The sequence below is a fragment of the Panicum virgatum genome, chromosome 7K, assembly GCF_016808335.1.
Source record: "Panicum virgatum strain AP13 chromosome 7K, P.virgatum_v5, whole genome shotgun sequence".
Taxonomy (NCBI): Eukaryota; Viridiplantae; Streptophyta; class Magnoliopsida; order Poales; family Poaceae; genus Panicum; species Panicum virgatum.
Window position 1 is genome coordinate 4,606,868 of NC_053142.1, and position 21,746 is coordinate 4,628,613.

The 21,746-nt window shown below is 45.2% G+C and overlaps 3 protein-coding genes and 1 pseudogene across 9 annotated transcripts; all 4 read left to right on the forward strand.

Moving 5' to 3' along the window:
- The first annotated feature begins 1,176 nt into the window (after window positions 1-1,176).
- LOC120639641 (urease accessory protein G-like) lies at window positions 1,177-11,818 on the forward strand. The gene is made up of 4 exons (XM_039915499.1): window positions 1,177-1,253; window positions 1,364-1,564; window positions 11,040-11,100; window positions 11,483-11,818. Exons 1-4 carry the CDS (start codon window positions 1,177-1,179, stop codon window positions 11,786-11,788), a joined length of 645 nt encoding a protein of 214 aa, XP_039771433.1. The 3' UTR covers window positions 11,789-11,818.
- Window positions 11,819-12,292: 474 nt separating this feature from the next.
- LOC120639859 (U3 small nucleolar RNA-associated protein 25-like) lies at window positions 12,293-13,069 on the forward strand. The gene has a single exon (XM_039915790.1). The coding sequence runs from the start codon at window positions 12,293-12,295 to the stop codon at window positions 13,067-13,069; it is 777 nt and encodes a 258-aa protein (XP_039771724.1).
- Window positions 13,070-13,358: 289 nt separating this feature from the next.
- Window positions 13,359-20,843, forward strand: LOC120639638 (urease accessory protein G-like). Of its 7 annotated transcripts, none has more exons than XM_039915492.1 (8): window positions 13,362-13,559; window positions 17,265-17,366; window positions 17,471-17,677; window positions 18,678-18,738; window positions 19,119-19,320; window positions 19,945-20,078; window positions 20,191-20,295; window positions 20,459-20,843. In XM_039915492.1, exons 1-8 carry the CDS (start codon window positions 13,381-13,383, stop codon window positions 20,540-20,542), a joined length of 1,074 nt encoding a protein of 357 aa, XP_039771426.1. In that variant the 5' UTR covers window positions 13,362-13,380; the 3' UTR covers window positions 20,543-20,843. The 7 variants fall into 7 exon arrangements, with proteins under 7 accessions (XP_039771430.1, XP_039771432.1, XP_039771426.1 ...); XM_039915494.1 differs by having other exon boundaries at window positions 13,368-13,559; window positions 19,945-20,066; XM_039915493.1 differs by having other exon boundaries at window positions 13,373-13,559; window positions 17,477-17,677.
- LOC120639640 lies at window positions 13,566-16,367 on the forward strand (annotated as a pseudogene).
- Window positions 20,844-21,746: the final 903 nt, after the last annotated feature.

The following is a 21,746-nucleotide window of genomic DNA, read 5'->3' on the forward strand; positions in this document are numbered from 1 at the left end:
AGTGCGGTTATTTGGAGGCTGTGATAAATAGAAACGCATCTCCTCTACATTCATGTCGAGGTTGCTTTGTAATCCCAAATTCCTCCTCAGCACCCCTGCGAATTTCAGCTTCATCTGGGATTTTGGTTTGTTTGGTATGGAGGAGTCTCGAGTCACGGCATCTTTGGGAATTGGGATCTCCTGTCGATAAGGCATTTGCTGCTGTTCACCTTTATTTAATGTAGATGCATAGTAGTACTTTCTTATGACTCTAATTGAGTTAAGAGTGTTATTTACACACCGAGGGGCTATTTGGATTCAGGGCTAAACTTTAGTCAATGTCACATCAATCTTAATATTTTGTAGTATTAAATAAAGTCTAATTACAAAACTAATTGCAGATCCCTGGGCTAAACTGTGAAACGTTTCTAATCTTGACCAAAGTTTAGAAAATTATATTAATGTACACAGTAAAATATAGTATAACATTGAAACATATTTCATGATGAAACTAATGAAATTGATTTGATGCTGCTGATATTGGTGCATTTTTTTAATTAAATTTAGTCAAAACTGAGGAAATTTGATTGAGGAAAAATTAAAATATCTTTTATTTTACAAAGGACGGAGTAATTCTCGTTATAAAATGATTTATATGAGGTTACCCCCTTTGTTCTGCATAATGGTTATGTCTTGGATTAGTTCTGTACCCAATTGACATAGATTTGAAAAAGTACCCGGGGTCTTCCTCAACCAAACCCTTATATGACTTAAAGCAGCTAACAAGCGTATGATGTGAAGGAAGGTGACATCATCATTTTGTTTTATGCCTTTGCTTCAATCTGGTCGAATAAATCCAAAGGTTCTTTTTTTCTATGGTAAATCCAGAGGTTCTAGTCAAACGGCCCATCTCTCTAAAGTCACAACCGCAGCTGCGGAGCCCAGGACTAGCCCATCTCTCTGAAGTTACAATCGTAACTGCAGGGCCCAGGACCGGCCCATCCTGCCAGCACGACGGCCCGTTTCTTCCTACCTCCCTCCAATTGCTTCCCCTCTCTCTTGAGAATCCCAACTAGAATCCTAAAGTCAACCAGAGCACCTTCTGACATGAAGTCTAGCTCATCAAAGAATCTGCTCTCCGCCTTCTTATCCGAAATCTCCAGCCTGCCTCCCAATTCCACCTTCAAGCTCCGATCCATGGCATCTCACGATCAACAGCACCACCACCACCACCACTCCCACGACCACGATCACCACCACCATCACTCCCACGGGTGCGAGCGCGTGTGCCCTCACTCCTCTTGCACCGCGCCGCCATGTTCTCATTTTCCGCACATCTATTCTGACCTGACACAAGCTTGGTTTGGTTTTGCTGCGGTTTCAGGTATGGCGGTGGCAATGAAGCGGGGGGATCGTGGGTCGGGCAGGACGGTCGCGCATGGCACTCCCACAACGGCCTCGCGCCGCACTCCCACGAGCCCGTCTACTCCCCCGGCGACTTCACCAAGCGCGCGCTGCCACTCGCCTCGCGCGCCTTCACCGACCGTGCCTTCACCGTCGTAATTGGCGGCCCCGTTGGCACAGGGTAAGCTCGATTGTTTCCTACTACTTTCCTTTACTCTTTCCAATTGCTGGTAGCCTGGATCACATGGTTTAGTGCGGTTATTTGGAGGCTGTGATGGAGAGAAACGCATCTCCTCTACATTCGTGTCGAGGTTGCTTTGTAATCCCAAATTCCTCCTCTGCACCCCTGCGAATTTCAGCATCATCTGGGATTTTGGTTTGTTTGGTATGGAGGAGTCTCGAGTCTCAACATCTTTGGGAATTGGGAGCTCCTGTAGATAAGGCATTCACTATTGTTCACCTTTATTTAATGTAGATGCATAGTAGTATTTTTTTATGACTCTAATTGAGTTAAGAGTGTTATTTACACACCGAGGGGCTGTTTGGATTCAGGGCTAAACTTTAGTCCGTGTCACATCATTCTTACTATTTTGAAGTATTAAATAAAATCTAATTATAAAACTAATTGCAGAACCCTGGGCTAAACTACGAAACATTTCTAATCTTGACCAAAGTTTAGAAAATTATATTAATGTACACTGATGAGGACATGAAACCTATGGATACGACCATGATAGTTAAATACAAGGTGAGCTCGTTCCTATATTTGCATAATGATTTTTGGTAAAATTCACTTGGTTCCACTTGTACATGTCAATCTTTGATTGTAGGCCCAAATGTAAAGTTGAACTTTCATTTTGCCGGTAGACCGATAGTGAATCATTGCGAAAGTCATAACTCAGTCATCCGGAGTGCGATTGAGGTCTTTCAAATAGATTTGGTACCACGTCAATATCTTGTCGGCAAAGTCTTCAAATCATCATGACATTCTGCCATTGTTTCTGCCGGAAGCTACATTGTCGTCATGGGCTTGTTATTCATCCTTGGGATCCTGGCCCAAGTTGGAGAACGCCCCAAAGATTTGTAGAGGATGCCCAAGAATGTCCTCCTCCATGGCCACCACCTTAGGAGACCTACAAGGCGGTCCAAGTCAAGTTGGAGGCCCAAACCAAGTCGACTTCGTGTCCGTTTCGGAGTCCAGGAGCAGTCTGCACTAAAACGGGCGCCGACGCCACGGTCGCATACGGACTCGAATTAGGCCGCACTTTATATGGTTCGAAAGATAATTCCAAGACGCTTCCAATGGCACCAGTTCCAGGCCCAAATTCGTCTGGAGTCGTCGGGAATCGTCCAAGGAATTTGACATCCTGAATCTGTCCCGGTGCTGCGTCACTGTTTTTGGGCTGATGGTCCGTGTATCGTGTTGGAGCCCAATAGGGGCGCGTCCAGGGGTCCCTCGACGACCCTAGGGTCTTCATTAATAGCCGCCGCCACATTGTAAGGGTTTGGGTTTTACTTAGATTCATTCTGTCAAGAACAGTTATCACCGTTCATCGGTTTGTGAAACCCCAACTTGTGAGATTAATCATTCATCTGCAGAGTCACTTCAATTGAGCTGCATTTCTTTCGAGTTCTTGCTTGTGTTCTTCGTTGCGCTTGCAGGGATTAGCCTTCTTGGCGAGGTCAACCGGGTTGTGACACGGTTGTTGATAACCAGAGGAGTTGTGGTACTAAGATTGCTGGATTCGGGTCTTAGGATCTGAAGCCGGATCGGTGTGTCTCGCTCCGCCTACAACGAGAGTTATCCAGAACCTGACAGAAAATCAGGAACCCACGTCCCCATCATTTGGTAATCAGAGCTTCAGGTATACCGTCAGGTTTACATCTATCCTTTAGTTTGAGTGTTTTCGCTTTCGTCCCATAGTCCACCGCCATATTTGTTTCCTACTTGAAACCATCCGCGCCATATCCTTTGCATAATTCAGTTTCAGAGTTCGTAGTGTTGAGTTTTTGTCCTAGGTCAAGGTCTGGTTGCTGGTTTAGATCGTGTTTCAATCTAATTTGTGTCTTCTCCCTTTGTTTTCCATCAACCCTTGCCATCACCATCCACTAGATCCAGATCTTTTGTCCATATAACATCCTGATTCGAATGTCTTCCATAAAACAGTCATAACTTTTGCGTCCGAACTCGAAAAATTGCAAATTTTATATCTACGGAGATCTACAAAAAAATTTAGATCTGTTTCATCCTAGCTTTGCAAGGTTCGCAAAAATTAGAATTGTGAAATCCAATCAGAAAAACTGAGTTTCGGGGCCGACAAGTTTGGTATGCATTTGAGAGCACAATCATGATTTTGCATAGAGCACATCTTTTATCCAATTGAGCTCACATTTTTTGTGGTTTGTTCTTGTGTGCTCCTTGCTGGAAAAAAATATATATCAAAAGTATAAGAACAAAAAAAAAAGATTGAGAAAAAAATATTGAATGAATAGACAAGAAAAGAGGAGCACATAAGCAATAGCCAATAGCTCTATTTGTGGTGACTTTTGCCTTGTCCTTGTTTCGTTGCTACCTTTCATACTTGTTTCCTCTCTTGTTTATCACAAATTCGTGCTAGGAACACGTATAGACCAGCAACTAGGACAAGTGCTTTGGACATTTATTCAATATTGCTATCTGTGACTGACTTGTGTGCCACATACAAATATTTTTGTTCCTTTGTGTGCCTTCCAAGATCCACATATACACTTCAGATCAGTAACCCAGAGGATCTTGCAATCTTGGTACCACTTCCTCATAGGTATCACGAACCAGCCACCGGTTGTACCATCCACTGCTCGCATGGGTATGAACATTGTAAGAGCTTGGTAAGACGCTTGAGAGTGTGTGCCTTTTTGCATAACCACATCCTAGTAGATTATAGGAAAATATACTTCTGTGTGTTTTCTTGTTTTCCACTAACAATGACAGGTTACAATTATAGAGATGGAAGAAAGATGACGACTCAAGGCCCTTCAAAACATTGCAGTACCAAACCATGTAAAACGAGGTACAATTGATATTTCTATTCCTTCTTTTGATGGTGATTGCAATTATTCTGAATATGCTAAGTGGGAGCTTGAGGTAGAGAAGGAATTGCTTTCAATCAATAATGTTTCTGAACATGAACGAATTAGAGCCATCACTAGTGCTTTCACAGGATATGCTTTAACATGGTGGCAGTTTCGTTGTGAAAATTATGAGACACATAAAACATGGTTGATGTTGAAATAACTTTTAAAATATGACTATGTGCCTATATACCACTCTATTTTGTGTGAAGAACTTCAATTTCTCCAACAAGGTAGCAAATCAGTGAAGTCATATTATGAAAAAATGCAAGCTTTAATATTACGATGTGAAATAGATGAATGTGTGGAAGCAACTGAGAATAGATTTTTGCATGGGTATCAACTTGAAATTCAGAATGTTCTTAATGATCAGTATTACACTTCTCTTTCACAATTATTTGAACTTGCTTGTATGGCTGAGAAACAATTATTTCATGCACCTATTTGCAAAAATGAAGAGCAACAAATAGAGGAGCAGCGTCTTGTTGTACCGCCATGTATGCCTAACATTTTGCAGGAATTTGGAGATTACAAGCAACATGAGACAAATGAGGAGGAAGATGTACACACAGTTTTTGGTGAAATTTCAGTACCAACACTTCCACTTCCTTCCACAGATTGAGATCATAGGTAATAACATTTGTGAAACACTGCAAGGTGAGGATCCTTTTTCTACTCTACCATTGTCACAAGCTGAGGTGCATGATGTTTCTTGTGATAAAGAAGAGTCGTGTGACATCATTACATTGGAGCAAAATAGTTGTGTTGAAAATATAATTTTGCTTCCCATTGAATCTGAAAATGATGAGCTCAAATTATTATCTTCTTTAAATACGTTGGGTTATATAGAATTTGATAATCTTTGTACTCTAAGTAGTTTGAAGGAGAAATTTATATGCGCTGAATTGCCATGGTTGCATAGATGTATATATCATTTTATTGGGTGATATAATTGTAAAGGAGAGTATATGGTGCATCGTGTCTATTTATGCTCAAATCTGAAATCTACTTTGGTTGTGCAAGAATTTGTTCAAGTAGAAGGTTGCAATAACAATAATCATATCTTGTTGACATCCCCTAGTTTTGTTTTAAAGAAACAGGTTAACTTTCAAGAAGGGGAGCGATATTGGTTACTACCAACAACCTGTCCTCCAACTAAACTCAAACCGAGGACGGTTTGCTGTCAAGAAGGGGAGGATGATGAGGACATGAAACCTATGGATATGACCATGATAGTTAAATACAAGGTGAGCTCATTCCTATATTTGCATAATGATTTTTGGTACAATTCACTTGGTTCCACTTGTACATGTCAATCTTTGATTGTAGGCCCAAATGTAAAGTTGAACTTTCGTTTTGCCAGTAGACCGATAGTGAATCATTGCGAAGGTCGTAACTCAGTCATCCGGAGTGCGATTGAGGTCCATGAGCTCTTGATGGAAAGCTTATTTGATAAGCTTTCAAATAGATCTGGTCCCACATCAATATCTCATCGTCAAGGTCTTCAAATCATCATGACATTCTGCCATTGTTTCTGCCGGAAGCTACATTGTCGTCATGGGCTTGTTATTCATCCTTGGGATCCTGGCCCAAGTTGGAGAATGCCCTGAAGATTTGTAGAGGAGTTTGAAGATGCCCAAGAACATCCTCCTCCATGGCCACCACCTTAGGAGACCTGCAAGGCGGTCCAAGTCAAGTTGGTGGCCTAAACCAAGTCGACTTCGAGTCCGTTTCGGAGTCCAGGAGCAGTCTGCACTAAAACGGGCACCACGGTCGTATATGGGCTCGGATTAGGCTGCACTTTATATGGTTGGAAATATAATTCCAAGACGCTTCCAATGGCACCAGTTCTAGGCCCAAATTCCTCTGGAGTCGTCGGGAATCGTCCGAGGAATTTGACGTCCAGAATCTGTCCCGGTGCTGCGTCACTGTTTTTGGGCCGATGGTCCATGTATCGTGTTGGAGCCCAATAGGGGTGCGTCCAAGGGTCCCTTGACGACCCTAGGTTCTTCATTAATAGCTGCCACCATATCGTAAGGGTTTGGGTTTTTCTTAGATTCATTCTGTCAATAACAGTTGTCGCCATTCATCGGTTTGTGAAACCCCAAATTGTGAGATTAATCATTCATCTGCAGAGTCACTTCAATTGAGCTACGTTTCTTTCGAGTTCTTGCTTGTGTTCTTCGTTGCGCTTGCAGGGATTAGCCTTCTTGGCGAGGTCAACCTGGTTGTGACATGGTTGATAACCAGAGGAGTTGTGGTGCTAAGATTGCTGGATTCGGGTCTTAGGATCTGAAGCCGGATCAGTGTGTCTCGCTCCGCCTACAACGAGAGTTATCCAGAACCTGACAGAAGATCGGGAACCCACGTCCCCATCATACACTGTGAAATATAGTATAACATTGAAACATATTTCATGATGAATCTAATGAAATTTATTTGATGCTGCTGATATTGGTGTATTTTTTAATTAAATTTAGTCAAAACTGAGGAAATTTGACTGAGGAAAAATTAAAATATCATGTATTTTACAAAGGAAAGAGTAATTCTCATTATAAAATGATTTGTATGAGGTTACCCCCTTTGTTCTGCATAATGGTTATGTCTTGGATTAGTTCTGTACCCAATAGACATAGATTTGAAAAAGTACCCGGGGTTTTCCTCAACCAAACCCTTATTTGACTTAAAGCAGCTAACAAGCGTATGATGCGAAGGAAGGTGACATCATCATTTTGTTTTATGCCTTTGCTTCAATCTGATCGAATAAATCCAAAGGTTCTTTTTTTCAATGGTAAATCAAAGGTTCTAGTCCAACGGCCCATCTCTCTGAAGTCGCAACCGCAGCTGCGGGGCTCAAGACCGGCCTATCTCTCTGAAGTTACAACCGCAGCTGCAGGGCCCAGGACCGGCCCATCCTGCCAGCACGATGGCCAGTTTCTTCCTACATCCCTCCAATTGCTTCCCCTCTCTCTTGGGAATCCCAACTAGGATCCTAAAGTCAACGAGAGCATCTTCTGACTTGAAGTCTAGCTCATCAAAGAATCTATGCTCCGCCTCATTATCCGAAACCTCCAGCCTGCCTCCCAATTCCACCTCCAAGCTCCGATCTATGGCGTCTCACGATCACCACCACCACCACTCCCACGACCACGATCACCACCACCATCACTCCCACGGGTGCGAGCGCGTGTGCCCTCACTCCTCTTGCGCCATGCCGCTGCGTTCTCGATTTCATCACATCTGTTCTGTCCTAACATAAGCTCAGTTTGGTTTTGCTGCGGTTTCAGGGACGGCGGTGGCAATGCAGCTGGGGGATCATGCGTTGGGGAGGACGGACGCGTGTGGCACTCCCACAATGGCCTCACGCCGCACTCTCACGAGCCCATCTACTCCCCCGCGCGACTTCACCAAGTGCACGCTGCCACTCGCCTCGCGCGCCTTCACCGACCATGCCTTCACCGTCGGAATTGGCGGCCCGTCGGCCCGGGGTAAGCTCGATTGTTTCCAACTACTTTCCTTTACTCTTTCCAACTGCTGGTAGCCTGGATCACATAGTTCAGTGCGGTTATTTGGAGGCTGTGATAAAGAGGAACGCATCTCCTCTACATTCGTGTCGAGGTTGCTTTGTAATCCCAAATTCCTCCTCTGCACCCCTGCGAATTTCAGCTTCATCTGGGATTTTGGTTTGTTTGGTATGGAGGAGTCTCGAGTCATGACATCTTTGGGAATTGGGATCTCCTGTCGATAAGGCATTTGCTGCTGTTCACCTTTATTTAATGTAGATGCATAGTAGTACTTTTTTATGACTCTAATTGAGTTAAGAGTGTTGTTTACACACCGAGGGGCTGTTTGGATTCAGGGCTAAACTTTAGTCCCTGTCACATCCATCTTACTATTTTGAAGTATTAAATAAAGTCTACTTATAAAACTAGTTGCAGAACCCTGGCTAAATTGCGAAACGTTTCTAATCTTGACCAAAGTTTAGAAAATTATATTAATGTACACAGTAAAATATAGTATAACATTGAAATATATTTCATGATGAATCTAATGAAATTTATTTGATGCTGCTGATATTGGTGTATTTTTTAATTAAATTTAGTCAGAACTGAGGAAATTTGATTGAGGAAAAATTAAAATATCTTGCATTTTACAAAGGATGAAGTGATTCTCATTATAAAATGATTTGTATGAGGTTACCCCCTTTGTTCTGCATAATGGTTATGTCTTGGATTAGTTCTGTACCCAATAGACATGGATTTGAAAAAGTACCCGGGGTCTTCCTCAACCAAACCCTTATATGATTTAAAGCAGCTAACAAGCGTATGATGTGAAGGAAGGTGACATCATCATTTTGTTTTATGCCTTTGCTTCAATCTGATTGAATAAATCCAAAGGTTCTTTTTTTTATGGTAAATCCAAATGTTCTAGTCCAACGGCCCATCTCTCTGAAGTCACAACCGCAGCTGCGGGCCCCAGGACCGGCCCATCTCTCTGAAGTTAAAACCGCAGCTGCAGGGCCCAGGACCGGCCCATCCTGCCAGCACGACTGCCCGTTTCTTCCTACCTCCCTCCAATTGCTTCCCCACTCTATTGAGAATCCCAACTAGAATCCTAAAGTCAACGAGAGCATCTTCTGACTTGAAGTCTAGCTCATCAAAGAATCTACGCTCCGCCTTCTTATCCGAAACCTCCAGCCTGCCTCCCAATTCCACCTCCAAGCTCTGATCCATGGCGTCTCACGATCACCACCACCACCACCACCACCACCACCACCACTCCCACGACCACAATCACCACCACCATCACTCCCACGGGTGCGAGCGCGTGTGCCCTCACTCCTCTTGCGCCGCGCCGCCATGTTCTCATTTTTCGCACATCTGTTCTGACCTGACACAAGCTCGGTTTGGTTTTGCTACGGTTTCAGGGGTGGCGGTGGCAATGAAGTGGGGGGATCGTGGGTCGGGGAGGACGGTCGCGTGTGGCACTCCCACGACGGCCTCGTGCTGCACTCCCACGAGCCCATCTACTCCCCCGGCGACTTCACCAAGCGCACACTGCTGCTCGCCTCGCGCGCCTTCACCGACTGCGCCTTCACCGTCGTAATTGGCGGCCCCGTCGGCACGGGGTAAGCTCGACTGTTTCCTACTACTTTCCTTTACTCTTTCCAACTACTGGTAGCCTGGATCACATGGTTCAGTGCGGTTATTTGCAGGCTATGATGGAGAGAAACGCATCTCCTCTACATTCATGTCGAGGTTGCTTTGTAATCCCAAATTCCTCCTCTGCACCCCTGCGAATTTCAGCTTCATCTAGGATTTTGGTTTGTTTGGTATGGAGGAGTCTCGAGTCTCGACATCTTTGGGAATTGGGAGCTCCTATCGATAAGGCGTTCGCTGCTGTTCACCTTTATTTAATGTAGATACATAGTAGTATTTTTTTATGACTCTAATTGAGTTAAGAGTGTTATTTACACACCGAGGGGCAGTTTGGATTCAGGGCTAAACATTAGTCCCTGTCACATAAAGCTTACTGTTTTGAAGTATTAAATAAAGTCTAATTATAAAACTAATTGCAGAACCCTGAGCTCAACTGCGAAATGTTTCTAATCTTGACCAAAGTTTAGAAAATTATATTAATGTACACAATAAAATATAGTATAACATTGAAACATATTTCATGATGAATCTAATGAAATTTATTTGATGCTGCTGATATTAGTGTATTTTTTAAATTAAATTTAGTCAAAACTGAGGAAATTTGATTGAGGAAAAATTAAAATATCTTGCATTTTACAAAGGACGGAGTAATTCTCGTTATAAAATGATTTGTATGAGGTTACCCCCTTTGTTCTGCATAATGGTTATTTCTTGGATTAGTTCTGTACCCAATAGACATGGATTTGAAAAAGTACCCGGGGAATTCCTCAACCAAACCCTTATATGATTTAAAGCAGCTAACAAGCGTATGATGTGAAGGAAGGTGACATCATCATTTTGTTTTATGCCTTTGCTTCAATTTGATTGAATAAATCCAAAGGTTCACATTAGATTCATTAGCAAATCATGAATTAAGGAGACTCATTAGATTCATCTCGCGAATTAGCACTCATCTGTTAAAAATAATTTATAAATATATTTTATTTAATTCTCTTAAATAGCAAGATTCTCTTTGATATGTCAGGGGCTAAACTTTAGCCCCTCAGGCTCTGAATCCAAGCCATTGACGCGGGAATATAAATTCTTTGTGCTTCTCGGTGCGCTTAATGGTCCTTTCCAAATGGATTTTCTCTGATTTGTTTCAGTATAGATGCCTCGTTTCCTGTACATTTTCTGATTATTCATTGACTTTGTCCTGAAGTTCCATCCTGACATGTGGAGTGGCGAGTTGGTGTAATTAGATTGGAACACAGCATATAGGCACATGTTTCAGAATAATTTTAACTGCTGAAATCCAATAAATTTCATTGTTGCGCATGCATTGAACAGCAACGTTTTACAGTTTTATGGTTCTTAATGCTTATATGAACATCTTTCCGTATTCAGGAAAACTGCCCTGATGTTAGCACTGTGCAGATTCCTACGTGATAAATATAGTCTTGCTGCGGTATGTGACATCACTCTGCCCTCCGGTTCTTTTACAGAAGTTATAGTTTTCCTGACCAAATTGAGAATGCAATGCTACATAAGATTTTCGCATGACCGGTCATATAATTTGAAGATATTCATCTATAATCTACTGCTTCATTTTTGCCCCTGCTTCTGATCTTCAGACTTTTCGATTGTTAAAAGAGGTTTTATTATCTCATTTCTGATAATTCAACTTAAACTAAAGCATGTTTTCTTGTCTTATTTGATGATTTAGCTATGTGCTGATATAGAAATACAAGCATTTCGCTTCTCGAGATATTTTTTAAAGCATAGAATCTCCACCATGCAGCTTGAATCGGGCATTTGGTCCTCTTTTTACCTGCTCTGTTCATATTCAGGTCACAAACGACATTTTCACAAAAGAAGATGGGGAATTCTTAGTCAAGCATGGAGCACTCCGAGAAGAGCGCATACGTGCAGTGGAAACTGGAGGGTGCCCTCAAGCAGCTATACGTGAAGACATCAGTATAAATCTTGGTCCTCTAGAGGAGCTATCGAACTTGTACAAAGCTGATTTGCTACTCTGTGAATCTGGAGGAGGTATATTATTTTCTGGATCTAAATTAATAGTCTATTTCTGTTGTCATGCATATATTTGTGTAAACCAGCCTATTCATCCTACTGAGATCATGCTGCCTGTCTAATGCTTGTGAAATGTTATCATGTGAACTTGACATCATGTTTTAAAGTGAATAGAGATAATGCACCTTTCAAGTCCTTGCAAAAAAAGCAATTTTTGCATGCCTATTCTGCTGTGTATGTTGGGAGTATCAAGTTAATTGAATATCTCAAGCATCCCTCTGCTTCGGAATAATAATGTGTATCCTGAGTTCTGGTAATATCCATACACATTGCATCCAAAAGCGGCATCAAATAAGGATCGAGAAGCTGGAGATTTCACGGTGAGCCTTATACATTTTTATTATTGCATCTAACTGTAGTGGTGTTTTACTTCACATGTGGGTATTTTGATGCATTTGATTTTCTATATCTGGATCAATGATATAAAGTGTTGGTCTCTCTGTTGAGCTATGTTGTGTAAATGTCCTTTTTGTTCTGTGCAAAATCGTCCACCGAGGTATCCTGCTATTAGGAACAAACAAGAAATAGAACACTTCGGAGCTATTGGTTTTGACCAGCAAGATGGAATGCTGCTAGCTAACAGCAATGGTCATAGAGGACGTGGACGTGGAAGTCGAGGAGGTGGCAGGGGAGGTAGGTCCCGTAGTCATGGTGGCAAGGTTCCTAGAGGTATTAGCAGCTCTTCCAGATTTCAGTTCAGGGATGACAACAATATTTCATATGAGAAAGGCCCTCGGAAGATTACGAAGAATACCCGTGGGCGGGGGCGGGGGTGCGGCCGTGGGCGTGGCCGTGGTCGCGGCCGCGGACTTCGAACAGTTAGACCTCGCCACCCATCTGAGCTCGGCACTAGATCAATTCCAAAGGCAAACTTATTGGGCAGCTTTAGCATGTTAAGTAAGGCAAACCGTTCTGGAACGGTGCATTCTCTTGAGAGCTCGGGTGCAGAAGGATGGACCTTGGAGAGAAGGGAATATGTTGAAGATGATGAAAACAATTCGGTATCTCAATCCGATGAATCAGAAGAAAATGAGATTGGTGTGCCCATGATTGAGGAATATGATGAGCAACAGATCCCAGGTTATCGAAGGGACAATTCAGAGTCCAGCCCCCTACAGATGATGGATGATGGAAGCGAGGATAATGATGATGATGCTGAAGGAGATGAAGAGGGTGATGATGGAGAGAACTATAAAGCAAAAGACGCTGTTGGTGACAATGACAATGATATCAATATGGGAGGGGACGGTGATGACGATGATGACGATAATGGTGGAGATGGAGTGGCAAATGCAGATGTGGATGAAGGTGGTACTTCATATTCTTTAGAGTACAGCGAATGATATGAGTATTGCAAAAATTGCCCGGAGAGTAAATGGTGTAACTTAGGCCTGAAGTACCTCCGTTACCATCAACGCAGCTGCTGAATTAGAAACTATTGAAGAGGCAGCCTGCCTGACTTTGTTGTTAGTGTATGACTTAGGTCATTCTCTGTGTATATGACAGATCAAAGTTTTTTTAAAAAAGAGCTGCATTTAGCTGTTTCTGTTGTGGTATTTATTTGTTGGTTTGAGAGTGTTTATACTAGAGGAAATTGATGCGCGGCCGCTGTGTCCTGAACTCCTGATAGGACTCCGGCTGTGAAGCCCAATAGATGACCATTCCAAACCTCCCAGTTCGTCATCTTGACAGGCCACCGAAACAAAATTCTCTCTCTAGGCGGGAGAGAGAGAGAGAGCGGTCGCAGCCGCCGGCCATGGCGGAGGCGGCGGGAGCCCAAGCCCCGGCGCATGGCCCCGAGGAGGCGCCCCTCGACGCGGGCGCCATCAGGAGGTGCGCTCCCCTTCTTTCCCCTTGCTACAGGAACAAGAGGCGACTAGAGGGCGATTTTCCGTATTCTCCGTAGATCCGCCGCCCTCCTCGCCTCTGGCGCCCTCGCCGGCGTCGGAGGAGGAGGGGGACTGGTCGGATCGGCGGCGGATTTGTTTGTCCCTGTATATAGCTTGCTATATAGTAGATTAGGGTTCCGGTGGAGGTGAGATGGCTGCCGGCTCTTTTGGTCCTCTGGTGCGTCGTTGGCGGGTGCGGCGGTGGAAGATCCGGCGGTGCCGGTGAATCTGAAGCTGCTGCCTTCGGCGGCGAGCCATGGAGAATAATCGGTCCTTGGGAGGTTTACCTTCCAAGTTGCTGCTCCCTCTTTGGTGGTCATGGCGAGGATAGCGTCGGCGGTGTCCTCTCCGATGGTCCAGCTCTGAGGTTTGCTTATCTTTTCCTTGCGTTGGGGAAAGATTTCTGGTGCCCCCCAGGGGTATCTTGTACCGGGTCGTTGGCTCTGTTAGCGGCTCGGGCTCCCTTACTAGGCTGTCTCTTCTTCATCGGAGAGATGGTTCTAGGTCTTCTGCTGGTGGCTCTCTTCTGGATCTGCTGGTGGAGTGCTGTTTCTCTTCTTCTTTCATCGCCGAGACTGCTGATTCTCGTTCAAAGGAATAAATCCATTTTGACTGGAGGTCCGGGGTGGTGGCTTATGCGGCTGTACCAAGGTTTGGGGTCTCATGGTGGAAGATCGAGAGGAGAAAGTTCGTCGGGTGTTCGACCGGGCGTCCTGGAGTTCACGAGGAAGATGAACAGTAGTCATGTGGACTGTTTTGTTATTTTTCTTTTCTTCGGGGGTCTGGTTGTAAAAGGGGGGTTGTACTGTGCTCCAGTTTAATACATCTTCCCTTTTCGCAAAAAAAAACTTGCGGGTGCACGTGTCCTCACGTGAGAGCTCCGCGCGGCCCGAGACAACGCGCGCACCCTCTTGCACCTTCCAGAAGCTCCTACACCCGTCTCCAGTCTCCTCTTCCCTCCCCCTCTCTCCTCTTCCCTCCCCCTCTCTCCAGACGCTTCTCACTTCCCCTTTTCTCTCCCTCTTCTCCTGCCCTCTCCGACCCCATACCACCAAACCTCTCGCACCAGCAGCCTGCAACCACAATGACGAGAACGCATAAACGAGGGAGAGCCTCCCGCTATTACGAAGAGCACAGGCACGCCGAAGCAGCGAAGCGCCGAGGAAGGACGGGAGCAACAACCATGGGGCTCGACTACTACAAGATCCTGGGTGTCGACAAGGGCGCCACCTACGACGACCTCAAGAAGGCCTACCGCAAGCTCACCATGAAGTGCCACCCCGACAAGACCCCAACAACAAGGAGGCCGAGAACAAGTTCAAGCAGATCTCGGAAGCATACAAGGTAAGCAACCTGAGTGAGGAGATCCATGGTGGATTCATAAGCCTGTCCGTTCGAGTCCGGCAATGTAGTGACGCGCCCTTGATGCCCCGTGCTGCGACAGGTCCTGAGCGATCCTCAGAAGCGCGCGGTGTACGACCAGTACGACGAGGAGGGGCTCAAGGGGCAGGTGCCGCCGGCGGGGCGGGCCCCGGGGGTGCCACCTTCTCTACGGGCGGCGATGGGCCGACGATGTTCCGGTTCAACCCGCGCAACGTGGAGGACATCTTCGCGGAGTTCTTGGGCGGGTCCAGCCCCTTCGGCGGCATGGGCGGCGGCGGCATGGGGGGAGGAATGCCTGGCATGCGGATCGGTGGACCTCGTCCATCTTTGGGGACGATATATTCGGCTCGGCGTTCGGCGGCGGCCCCGACGGGCACGGCATGCACACCGGCTGGCGGGCGGTGAAGGCGCTCGCGATAGAGCGGAAGCTGCCGTGCAGCCTCGAGGAGTTGTACAAGGGCACCACCAAGAAGATGAAGATTTCCAGGGAAATCGCTGATGCCAGTGGGTAAGTGTCTCCTTCCTTTCCCTCACACCTATGTGGCTCAAAAAGATCGTTGCGACAAGTTGGACAAAGGACTGGAGAGACAGCTGCACCGGTTGAACTGACGCAAGCACCATCGGTGCATCCGATGGGTCTCGGATAAACCGACGCTTGAGCATTGTTGCAATTGGACGTGCTATACTGAGCTAAGTGGGGAAAACTCAGTAGCACCGGTTAAATCGACGGAGCATGAAGAGGATCGGTGCAATCACCATACTATTACTCAGAGATGATGTCAAGCAGCATGAAGCCAAGACTTAAGTACCGGTTGAACCGATGGTCGTCGGAGCAATGCGTCGGTGTAATAACGTCAGCAAGAGAAAAGAAGTGCAATGGCTATGTGACATTCCCAGTGTCACCGGTTTAACCGACGCCCTAACATCGGTTTAACCGATGACCACAAGTGGTGCTGCAACGATGTCAGAGGAGCCAACGGCTACTAGTCGGTCCAGAGTGACCGGTTTAACCAATACCCTCGCAAGAAAAAGGGTAACGGCTAGTAATGGCTACTTTGAGTTAGTGGCTTATATATACGCCTCACCCCGGCCATTTGAAGCGTGCTGGAGTTCTAAGACATCACACCCACACCCAAGAACACCTCCAAGCCACCTAAGTGCTTAGTGATCATATCTTTAGTCCTTAGCACATATTTGAGAGTGTTAGTGTTAGGTTAGCTTTTGAGAGAGTGTAAGAGCAAGGTTGAGATCCTTATGTACTGGTTCTTGAGTGAACCAAATCTTTGTATCTCGGTGCGCCGACCCCTTGGAGCATTGGAGGCTCGCCGGCACGTCAACGACCCTCCGGCTTGGTGTGGAGCGGCGTCGACAATTTTGTGCGGGGGATGGAGACCCCTCCTTCGTGGGTAAGCTCCTTTAATGAAGATCGGGATCAATATGACCGTGATTGTGTTCACGGGAGAGACTTGATTGCCGGGAAGCGATACTCTTCGTGAGTGCTTTAACAACGTGGATGTAGGGGCCCCTTTGTGGCAATCCAAACCACGGGATAAATCCTCGCGTCGAAAATTTACTTCCTCTTATTCCGCTTTAAGCTTCTGCATTGATTTATTGCAATCTTGTGTGCCTTTACTTTCATAAAGTAGTATTTTGATAGGATTGGCTATAGGTTGTATAACTCTTTTGGGATGATGGTTTTTACACTTAGAAAGAACCGTAGTTGCACATCTAGATAGCATGTTTTAGTTTTAGTTTTGTGCAAACTAGTTGGAGCCATAGGTTAAGGTTTTAAAATTGTCTAATTCATCACCTCCCCCCTATGCTAGAGCACCCGATTACTTTCACATATGGATGGGCCAAGGGCCATCTTGAGGTTTTTCTTTGGTTTTCTTTTAGTTACCCGCGCACTTGTAAAGTCTTCAGAGTTTACCTCATATAAACCAGGATAATCTTTTTCTGCATATACCAACTGACATGAACCCTATTCTTTTGGAATGTTGCTTCGAAGAAAAAACATTGCTCTCCCATGAAAATCTTTAGATGTTGGTAAAAAAGAAAATGTCACAAATACTCCTGTTGTTTCAAAATATAAGTCATTTTGTTTTCTCATAAATGAAACGTTTCTAATCTTGACCAAAGTTTAGAAAATTATATTAATGTACATAGTAAAATATAGTATAACATTCAAATATATTTCATGATGAATCTAATGAAATTTATTTGATGCTGCTGATATTGGTGTATTTGATGCTGCTGAAATTTCCAGCCTGCCTCCCAATTCCACCTCCAAGCTCCGATCCATGGCGTCTCACGATCACCACCACCACCACTCCCATGACCACGATCACCACCACCATCACTCCCACGGGTGCGAGCGCGTGTGCCCTCACTCCTCTTGCGCCGCGCCGCTGTGTTCTCGTTTTCCGCACATCTGTTCTGACCTGACATAAGCTCGGTTTGGTTTTGCTGCAGTTTCAGGGATGGCGGTGGCAATGCAGCGGGGGGATCGTGGGTCGGGGAGGACGGTCGCGTGTGGCACACCCACGACGGCCTCGCGCCGCACTCCCACGAGCCCATCTACTCCCCCGGCGACTTCACCAAGCGCGCGCCGCCGCTCGCCTCGCGTGCCTTCACCGACCGCGCCTTCACCGTCGGAATTGGCGGCCCCGTCGGCACGGGGTAAGCTCGATTGTTTCCTACTACTTTTCTTTACTCTTTCCAACTGCTGGTAGCCTGGATCACATAGTTCAGTGCGGTTATTTGGAGGCTGTGATGGAGAGATTCGTGTCGAGGTTGCTTTGTAATCCCAAATTCCTCCTCTGCACCCCTGCGAATTTCAGCTTCATCTGGGATTTTGGTTTGTTTGGTATGGAGGAGTCTCGAGTCTCGACATCTTTGGGAATTGGGAGCTCCTGTTGATAAGGCGTTCGCTGTTGTTCTCCTTTATTTCATGTAGATGCATAGTAGTATTTTTTTATGACTCTAATTGAGTTAAAAGTATTATTTACACATCGAGCGCTGTTTGGATTCAGGGCTAAACTTTAGTCCCTGTCACATCAATCTTACTATTTTGAAGTATTAAATAAAGTCTAATTATAAAACTAATTGCAGAATCCTGGGCTAAACTACGAGACGAATCTACTGAGGTATATTAATCCATAATTAGAGGATGGTTACTGTAGCATCATTGTAGCAAATCATGAATTAAGTAGACTCATTAGATTCGTCTCGCGAATTAGCACTCATCTGTCAAAAAAAATTTATAAATATATTTTATTTAATACTCTTAAATAGCAAGATTCTCTTTGATATGTCAGGGGCTAAACTTTAGCCCCTCAGGCTCTGAATCCAAGCCATTGACGTGGGAATATAAATTCTTTGTGCTTCTCGGTGCGCTTACTGGTCCTTTCCAAATGGATTTTCTCTGATTTGTTTCAGTATAGATGCCTCGTTTCCTGTACATTTTCTGATTATTCATTGACTTTGTCCTGAAGTTCCATCCTGACATGTGGAGTGGCGAGTTGGTGTAATTAGATTGGAACACAGCATATAGGCACATGCTTCAGAATAATTTTAACTGCTGAAATCCAATAAATTTCATTGTTGCGCATGCATTGAACAGCAACGTTTTACAGTTTTATGGTTCTTAATGCTTATATGAACATCTTTCCTTATTCAGGAAAACTGCCCTGATGTTAGCACTGTGCAGATTCCTACGTGATAAATATAGTCTTGCTGCGGTATGTGACATCACTCTGCCCTCCAGTTCTTTTACAGAAGTTATAGTTTTCCTGACCAAATTGAGAATGCAATGCTACATAAGATTTTCGCATGACCGGTCATATAATTTGAAGACATTCATCTATAATCTACTGCTTCATTTTTGCCCCTGCTTCTGATCTTCAGACTTTTCGATTGTTAAAAGGTCTTATTATCTGATTTCTGATAATTCAACTTAAACTAAAGTATGTTTTCTTGTCTTATTTGATGATTTAGCTATGTACTGATATAGAAATACAAGCATTTCGCTTCTCGAGATATTTTCTAAAGCATAGAATCTCCACCATGCAGCTTGCATCGCGCATTTGGTCCGCTTTTTACCTGCTCTGTTCATATTCAGGTCACAAACGACATTTTCACAAAAGAAGATGGGGAATTCTTAGTCAAGCATGGAGCACTCCCAGAAGAGCGCATACGTGCAGTGGAAACTGGAGGGTGCCCTCATGCAGCTATACGTGAAGACATCAGTATAAATCTTGGTCCTCTAGAGGAGCTATCGAACTTGTACAAAGCTGATTTGCTACTCTGTGAATCTGGAGGAGGTATATTATTTTCTGGATCTAAATTAATAGTCTATTTCTGTTGTCATGCATATATTTGTGTAAACTAGCCTATTCATCCTACTGAGATCATGCTGCCTGTCTAATGCTTGTGAAATGTTATCATGTGAACTTGACATCATGTTTTAAAGTGAATAGAGATAATGCTCCTTTGAAGGGCGGGTCTGGTGCAGCGGTAGAGCCTACCGTCTGTAACCGGAAGGTCCCGGGTTCGAGCCCCAGCCTCTGCACATTTGTGTGGGTAAAGCTTGGGGCTTAAAGACAACCCTTCCCCAGACCCCGCACAGTGCGGGAAGCCTACGGCACTGGGTACGCCGTTTTTTAGAGATAATGCTCCTTTCAAGTCCTTGCAAAAAAGCAATTTTTGCATGCCGATTCTGCTGTATATGTTGGGAGATAAGTCCTTGCAAAAAAGCAATTTTTGCATGCCTATTCTGCTGTATATGTTGGGAGTATCATGTTGGGAGTATCAAGTTAATTGAATATCTCAAGCATCCCTCTGCTTCGCAATAATAATGTGTATCCTGAGTTCTGGGTAATATCCATCTTTTTACACAACTCCATGATCAAGCATTAAAGGGCGCGGTTTGTGCATTTCTCATGCAGATAACTTGGCTGCTAACTTTAGCCGAGAATTGGCAGACTACATAATCTACATAATTGATGTCTCTGGTGGGGACAAGATACCAAGAAAAGGTGGCCCTGGGATAACCCAAGCTGATCTTTTGGTGCGTCATACTGTATTTCGCCAACTTCATCTATAACTACCTGAAGTTGTTTTGACTTTCAACATTTACCTGCTTGACATTTATACCTACTTTTTTTAATCTGTTTTGGTCCTTCTAAACTTAGGTGATAAATAAGACAGACCTTGCCCCGGCTGTTGGAGCTGATCTGGCTGTAATGGAACGAGATGCGCTTCGCATGCGGGAAGGAGGGCCTTTTGTGTTTGCACAGGTTCAGGATCAAGCTGTGCACATCTTTATTTATTTATTTATTTATTTATTTATTTATTGTTCTTCACATGAGCTCATGCTAGTTGCAAGCAACATGGTTTACATGTTAATACAAAAATTCTTTACTGAAACCATGGATGAAGGCATCTTTCTACCGCGTGCAGGTGAAACACGGAGTGGGTGTGGAGGATATCGTGAATCATATTCTGCAAGCGTGGGAAATTGCAACCGGGAATAAACGCCGATAAAAGATCTCATGACATAGCTTTATATTTGGCGTGCAGCTGATGCACTTTATCATTCAGCATGCATAAACCATCCATTGGTTTTCGAATAAATTTCGCATCATTTGGTGCTGATGTACTGGAGACTTGTGGAGTTTCAAAATTTCCTTTTCATGTTGGAAGAGAAGGTAGATCATGCCCTCAAATTTGGACGAGGGGTCGAGAATGCTATGAGTTGGGGACTCCAATAACGAGCAGAACTGCAATACGGGCTCAGTGAAGTAGGAAGTTGAAAAATAATTTTGCAGAAGAATTATCGACCCCACCCCATGTCTCTGTTTTTCTGTTAGAGTACTGGGGATGACCTCTCAGTGAAAAATAGGAAAGTTCAAAAAATGAGCGACTCCGCCGGCATCATGCATGTGGCCCGGCCTCTGGTGCCGGCAGGAATTAGACTAGGGTTCCCAGCGCAACGGGCAGGACTCCAATTTTGTTTGAAATTTCTATCCTCGTGTTCCTCAAAGTCGAATCGCACCCCTATAACCTGAGGCTTCACTACTACAGAATTGGTCATAGCAAATGAGCTATCACCAACGGTTCAAAACGAACCGGCGAGTCCAAAGTAGGTGGCTGTAGTGGTAGTTGGGACCGGCGGTGACCAACCGGAGGTGATGAGGTCGCCGACCATCACAGTTGGGTTGGGGCTGAACCCGGCGGTGAAATCCCCCCAACACTGTCGGACCGGGGATGGGCCTGGCGGTAAAGGCCCTTTCCATCAAAAGGGGATCAGACAGCCCGTGGTGCCAAAACGAAATTCAGCCCGCCCAGTGCTCCAGAGGGATCCGCTCCGCGCCATCCCCGACCCGCGCCGCGAGCCTCGGTGCCGCGTCCCCGATTGCTGCCGACGTTGGGTCTGCGCCGCCCCTTCTTGCCCCGGGCCTTGCCGTCCGCGAGCCTCGGCACCATCCCCGACTGCACGTGCCGCCGTCCCCGAGTTTCTGCGTCGTCGTCGCCGCTGGAGTCGACCGCCGCCGTCCCAGCTGGAGCCGCCCGCCCGCCGTCCCTGCTGGAGCCGCCCGCCGCCGTCCCTGCTGGAGCGCCGCCCGCCGCCGTCCCTGCTGGAGAGCCGCCCGCCGCCGTCCCTGACCTCCGGCGTCATCCCCAGCCCCTCCTGCCGCGCCATCCCACGAGAAAGTCCAGCACCACTGGGCCCAGGCCCTCCTACTGC

What these genes read in the sequence shown, in the direction of transcription:
- LOC120639638 (XM_039915492.1), top strand. Translation starts at nt 13,381, where the DNA reads ATGACCATTCCAAACCTCCCAGTTCGTCATCTTGACAGGCCACCGAAA. An exon ending in GGCGGCCCCGTCGGCACGGG is followed by an intron (nt 17,678 to 18,677) that starts GTAAGCTCGATT and finishes TTCCTTATTCAG; the next exon opens with GAAAACTGCCCTGATGTTAG. An exon ending in GGCCTTTTGTGTTTGCACAG is followed by an intron (nt 20,296 to 20,458) that starts GTTCAGGATCAA and finishes TACCGCGTGCAG; the next exon opens with GTGAAACACGGAGTGGGTGT.
- LOC120639641 (XM_039915499.1), top strand. Translation starts at nt 1,177, where the DNA reads ATGGCATCTCACGATCAACAGCACCACCACCACCACCACTCCCACGAC. An exon ending in CACCACCATCACTCCCACGG is followed by an intron (nt 1,254 to 1,363) that starts GTGCGAGCGCGT and finishes CTGCGGTTTCAG; the next exon opens with GTATGGCGGTGGCAATGAAG. An exon ending in ATAAATATAGTCTTGCTGCG is followed by an intron (nt 11,101 to 11,482) that starts GTATGTGACATC and finishes GTTCATATTCAG; the next exon opens with GTCACAAACGACATTTTCAC.
- LOC120639859 (XM_039915790.1), top strand. Translation starts at nt 12,293, where the DNA reads ATGCTGCTAGCTAACAGCAATGGTCATAGAGGACGTGGACGTGGAAGT.